Raw genomic sequence first — 6,000 nt, forward strand, 5'->3', positions numbered from 1 at the left:
TCCAAAGGTCACAGGATACCCCGACAGTCACTGTATATCTCTGTTTTCACATCAGAATACAAGCCCTTGGAAATCAAGGAAGATATATTTTTTATATGATGCCCCCACACGTAGACACTCTTAACGACATTCCAGACTGAGGAAACGTGAGTTCTATGCACATGAACTTGCAGTTTCTCCCGACTCTCCCTGAGAGTGTGGTCTATCACACTTCTAGACTGACGCGTAAGTTCCTTTTCTCTGCTTGGTATGCATCCTACTCTCCCTGAGGTCTATCACAATTCTAGACTGAAGCATAAGTTCCTTTTCTCTGCTTGGTATGCATCCTACTCTCCCTGAGGTCTATCACAATTCTAGACTGACGCGTAAGTTCCTTTTCTCTGCTTGGTATGCATCCTACTCTCCTGTCCAAGAAAGCATGATTTTATCATGAAAAAGCACCAACATATAAGCAGATAGGTCTGGATTCAAAACTACCTTCAACAAATTAACTGTATGTCTCTGGGTAAATGATAACCTTAATAAGCTCTGGATTCTTATACTGAGAAACTGAAGTATACTCTCCATGAAGAGCCGTTCTGAGGATTAGACGAGGTCACACCAAACCCTGGGCAGACAGTTACTGTCAGGATCTCACTTTACCGAAGCTCACCATCACCTCCTCTGTGGAACCATTCTCATTTATCCTCAGAGAGTTACACAAGCCCTTCCTTTCTGCCCTCCCTCACGAGAGCATCGTTGCATTATTTTATTTTGATTTTTCATTATCTGCATTCCTCCATTTAATTATAAGCATCTGGCTATGGGGATTTTTGCCTCATTTGGTTAGAAAGTTATTTGTTAGTTGAATATTCTTCACCCAAATTTCCTACATTAGAAGATCGAAAAGGTTGAATGAGAAAGTGCACCTGACCCAACCACTGATAAAAATACAACTCTTTCTCTCTTCCTGTTTAACACTAGCAACTATGCCTTTAAGACGGGTCAATCTTAAACTGATTCACTTAAGAACATTCACAGTCCAATTCCAATTCCAATATAATGCAAACAATTATAGAATGAAACTGCAATCTTGCAAAAGAAAAAACATGGGTCAGTAGATGAAAATTATATTGTAGAAAGCCCAAGTCACATGCAAATTCTTGACAAATGAAACGCTGGTGGACTATGCATGAGGTGGATGAGCAACAAGGAAACAGATGGCCACAGGAAATCACGGCCTTCATCTTGTAAACACTTTTAGTGGCGCATCATCTGCAGAAAAACGGAATCACTACGCTGTACAACTGAAACCAGTATAAAACTGTAACTCAATGAAACTTCAATAAAAAACATGTTCTACAGACGGTGGAATAAAACCATGCAGTTAACTGACAAACCAACAAGGATGAAGGCAAGATGGGCACTTCAAAAGAAACCACCTTTGGTACTCAAGGGAACAACACTTTTATCAAATGACCAATACTTTTTCCAAGTACATTTACCAAAAAGACCCCTTCTGAATGGGGTTACATTATTGTTGCATCTTTGTTTAATGAAATCTTGTTGAAAAAGATACACATATAAAAATCAACACATGACATTTTCTAAGAAACAAGTCACAGTTGCAATTATATTTTGTGAAACAAAACATTTATTTTTATAACCTTTTTCGTCGATTTTCAATATAAAAGTCCCAAGCAAGCACTTCACCCCCTTTCTGGTGAAAATTTGATTCGATTTAAATTGGTCTACTTTCAGTGATCTTTCTTCAGGATCAACCATTCTGGGCTAAGTAGATCCTCTGCTAATTATCCTAGGTGCCTGTATTCAATAGATGACTTTTCAATCGTTAAACCAAGAGGAAGATTCAACATAGGTATTCATACCACTCTTTTGTCCCAAACTTACCTAGTGGACTGCTGCCCTCGAGATTAAGTCACATTCTAAACCCCACTTAGAACTGGACCGGGAATAACGGCCTGGTTCCAAATTGGGAAAGGAGTAGCTCAAGGCTGTATATTGTCGCCCTGCTTATTTAGCTTACATTCAGAGTACATCATGTAAAATGCCAGGCTGGATGAAGCACAAGTTGGAATCAAGATTGCTGGGAGAAATATCAATAACCTCAGATATGCAGATGACACCACCCTTATGGCAGAAAGTGAAGAGGAACTAAAATGCCTCTTGATGAAAGTGAAAGAGGAGAGTGAAAAAGTTGGCTTGAAGCTCAACATTCAGAAAACTAAGATCATGGCATCCAGTCCCATCATTTCATGGCAATTAGATGGGGAAACAATGGAAACAGTGAGAGACTTTATTTTGGGGGGCTCCAAATCACTGCAGATGGTGACTGCATCCATAAAAGTAAAAGATGCTTGATCTTTGGAAGAAAAGCTATGACCAACCTAGAGAGCATATTAAAAAGCAGAGACATTACTTTGCCAACAAAGGTCAGTCTAGTCAAAGCTATGGTTTTTCCAGTAGTCATGTATGGATGTGAGAGTTGGACTATAAAGAAAGCTGAGCGCCGAAATATTGATGCTTCTCAACTGTGGTGTTAGAGAAGATTGATGAGAGTCCCTTGGACTGCAAGGAGATCCAACCAGTCCATCCTAGAGGAAATCAGTCCTGAATATTCACTGGAAGGACTGATGCTGAAGCTGAAACTCCAATACTTTGGCCACCTGATGCGAAGAGCCAACTCAATGGAAAAGACCCTGATGCTGGGAAAGACTGAAGGAGAGAGAAGGGGATGACAGATGATGAGATGGTTGGATGGCATCACCGACTCAATGGACATGAGTTTGAGTAAACTCGGATAGTTGGTGATGGACAGGGAGGCCTGGTGTGCTGCAGCCCATGGGGTCGCACAGAGTCGGACACGACTGAGCGACTGAACTGAAACCCCACTTAAGTCCTATATCCGTTCGAGGGACGGGAGGCACTGTTTAAAAAATGTCTCATCTCAAAGAATTCCATTCCACAGAGGTTGAACAACTGTCTAAAATATTAGGATCACGTGCTTTACGAATAAAACACGGAACTCACTGCGGTAGGGGTGGAAAGGTGAATTAACAAAGGAGCTGAAATGAAGCCTACTTCATGATCTTATTTACATGCCACACTTGGGGAGCCATCAGGGCGCACCTGAACGGAGAGCTCCAGGAATTCACGGATTCCTCAGATTCTGAGCTCAAGATTCTACTCATCTGACAGCTCGAAAGAAAGGCTTTGCCACAGCAGCTTGAGGAACCAGGAGAGGACTCCAACCTTCCTATTTTCATCTGATCCAGAGCAGTGCAGTGTACGCATTCCGTTCTTTCCTTTCTCCCTCACACCCACTGGGGTCTATGCCTCTCCTTCAAGCTTCAACCAGTTCGGTTCAAACTCGGCTGGTTTGAAAGGGAAAACCACCACACACACACGGCAGAAGAGCCTCAACCAAAGTCAGGAGTCCTGCCGCGAGGGGGGATCCGGCGAGCCCGGGAGCAGGCGGAAAGCCGGCCTCTCCCCCGGCTCGGGGCGCGGGCACCGCCCTCCCCGCCCCGCGAGGGGCGCGGCCGCGGCCGCCCTCCGCGCCCCCCACCCTCCCGCGCCGCGCTCCGGGGTTGCAGCCGAGGGTACCTGCAGGTTGGTCGGGGTGGACGCCATGGTTGAGCGCCGAGGCGGCTCCCCGGGGAGGGCCGGGGGCGGAGGCAGGCCACAGGGCGACGTCGACTCACACCTGGAGCGGCCCGGACGCACGGACGCCGGCGGCTTGGAACCTCGCGGCTGCCTCCCTCGGGAACCTGTTCGGAAATCGCCCGGCACTGCCAGAGCGCCCTACCCTCCCCACCGAGCTTCCGCGATCCCAGCCCCCCGCGCCGCGCTCGCGTCCCGCCCCTGCCGCAGAGCTTCCGCTTTCGTCATCAGCACGCGCCCCACCCCGTCTCTGACTGTCGCGGTCTCGCCTTAGACCTGGGCCTCGCGAGACCGGGACGCGGGTCCCTGAACCCCGCTGAGGCCTGGCGGAAGTCAGCCTGGGCGCAGGCGCACTACGGCTCCGCTGAGCCGGTGGGGCTGCTGGGGATGCAGGGCTGTTCCTGCTTCTTCCTTTTGCGGCTGTGGTGTACTTTGAGATGAGTTACTGGTTCTGGCGCCTCTCACGCGACTGAGCGTGGGGCGTGCTCTGTCGCTCTGTCATCCGAGCTCCCAGACCCACTGGTGGGGCCTTTGGGCCGGTTACCAGTTCAGTCGCTCAGCCGTGTCCGACTCTGGGACCCCATGAACCGCAGCACGCCAGGCCTCCCTGTCCGTCACCAGCTCCCGGAGTCCACTCAAACTCGTGCATCGAGTCGGTGATGCCATCCAGCCATCTCATTCTCTGCCGTCCCCTTCTCCGCCCGCCCCCAATCCCTCCCAGCATCAGGGTCTTTTTCCAGTGGGTCAACTCGTCGCATGAGGTGGCCAACGTACTGGAGTTTCAGCTTCAGCATCAGTCCTTCCAATGAACACCCAGGACAGATCTCCTTTAGGATGGACTGGTTGGATCTCCTTGCAGTCCAAGGGACTCTCAAGAGTCTTCTCCAGCACCACAGTTCAAAAGCATCAATTCTTCGGTGATCAGCTTTCTTTATAGTCCAACTCTCACCCATACATGACCACGGGAAAAACCATAGCCTTGACTAGATGGACCTTGGTTGGCAAAGTAATGTCTCCGCTTTTTAATACGCTGTGTAGGTTGGTCATAGCTTTTCTTCCAAAGAGCAAGCGTATTTCAATTTCATGGCTGCGGTCACCGTCTGCGGTGATTTTGGAGCCCCCCCCCGCCCAAATAAAGTCTGACACCGTTTCCACTGTTTACCCATTTAGTTGCCTTGATCTTACTTTTGTGAATGTTGAGTTTAAAGGCAGCTTTTTCACTTTAATTTCACTTTCATCGAGAGGCTCTTTAGTTCCTTTTTGCTTTCTGTTATAAGGTGGTGTCATGGTTACCATTTGTTCCTCTGCAAAATGGGATAATTATGGTACCTCTCCCAGGACTGTGGACAATGCTAGTGCTGCATGACTAGGCGCGTTGCACGGTGATGAGTGACAGGAGGATCTCAGGATGTGTTAGCACTTATTATTGCTCACACTTTACATTTCATCCAACAAGCATTTTCCCAAATGGTTACTGTCATGGCTCGATGAAGCCCCGAGGATTTTAATGAAAATTGTGTCAGGCCCTCCTTTCAAGGAGTTTCCAGTAGATTGGTGGGGTGTGGCACCTGAACAAATCCTGTGGAGCTGTTTGCTGCTGCTGAGTCGCTTCAGTCGTGTCCGACTCTTTGTGACCTTATGGACTGTAGCCCACCAGGCTCCTCTGTCCATGGGATTCTCCAGGCAAGAACACTGCAGTGGATTGCCATGCCCTCCTTCAGGGACTCTTCCTAACCCAGGGAACGAACCCACGTCTGTTATGTCTCCCGCATTGGGAGTCATGCTCTTTACCTCTAGTGCCACCTGGGAAGCCCTGAAACTGTCAGATCAGATATTATTTATTCCAGTTATTGTGACAGGGAAGGTTAAGTGCTAAGTGCTTTATGTGGGACGATGGAAAGTCAGAGATTAGTGGCAAAACTAAAATAAGATCTTTCCCCAGCGTTCTGTTGTTTGCAGGGACAGTTCTTTCTGTTTTTGCTCTTCCTTTTCTAGCTTCACAAAGGAAAACAAAATAGATGTTTAATCACTCCAACGTTTTCTTTCCCACTCATTCCCCTAATTCTTTCTGGACATCTGGTGTCTCCTAAATTAAGAACTTCCCTCCTGCGTCGTATCTGGTATCGGCAACTGCCCAGTTCTTGAAATCTCCTCCGGGTATCGTCCTAACGTCCTTTATCCTCTCCACTTCTCCCCTCCCCACTCTTAGGGCCGGAGCTCCCTCAGAGTCTGACACCCTCTTCTCTTTCACTCCTCAAGCTTTGCGCATCTTATCTCCTTACTGGGTTCTAGATGCAATAGAATAGAAATGCTTCAAATTTAAATCTCTAGGCCTTC

At 47.7% G+C, this 6,000-nt stretch overlaps 1 protein-coding gene across 1 annotated transcript in view; it reads right to left on the bottom strand.

Moving 5' to 3' along the window:
- The window catches only part of VPS4B (vacuolar protein sorting 4 homolog B), a 29,031-nt gene extending 25,153 nt beyond the window's left edge, over positions 1-3,878 (bottom strand). Inside the window, exon 1 of the mRNA XM_055417501.2 lies at positions 3,607-3,878. Coding sequence (XP_055273476.1) covers positions 3,607-3,633 — 27 coding nt within the window. The 5' untranslated portion in view covers positions 3,634-3,878. The remainder of the gene's footprint in view (positions 1-3,606) is intronic.
- Between the last annotated feature and the right edge of the window lie 2,122 nt (positions 3,879-6,000).

This window comes from Moschus berezovskii, chromosome 28 (genome assembly GCF_049115385.1).
Source record: "Moschus berezovskii isolate FMDL1 chromosome 28, NW_MosBer_1.0, whole genome shotgun sequence".
Lineage (NCBI taxonomy): Eukaryota > Metazoa > Chordata > Mammalia > Artiodactyla > Moschidae > Moschus > Moschus berezovskii.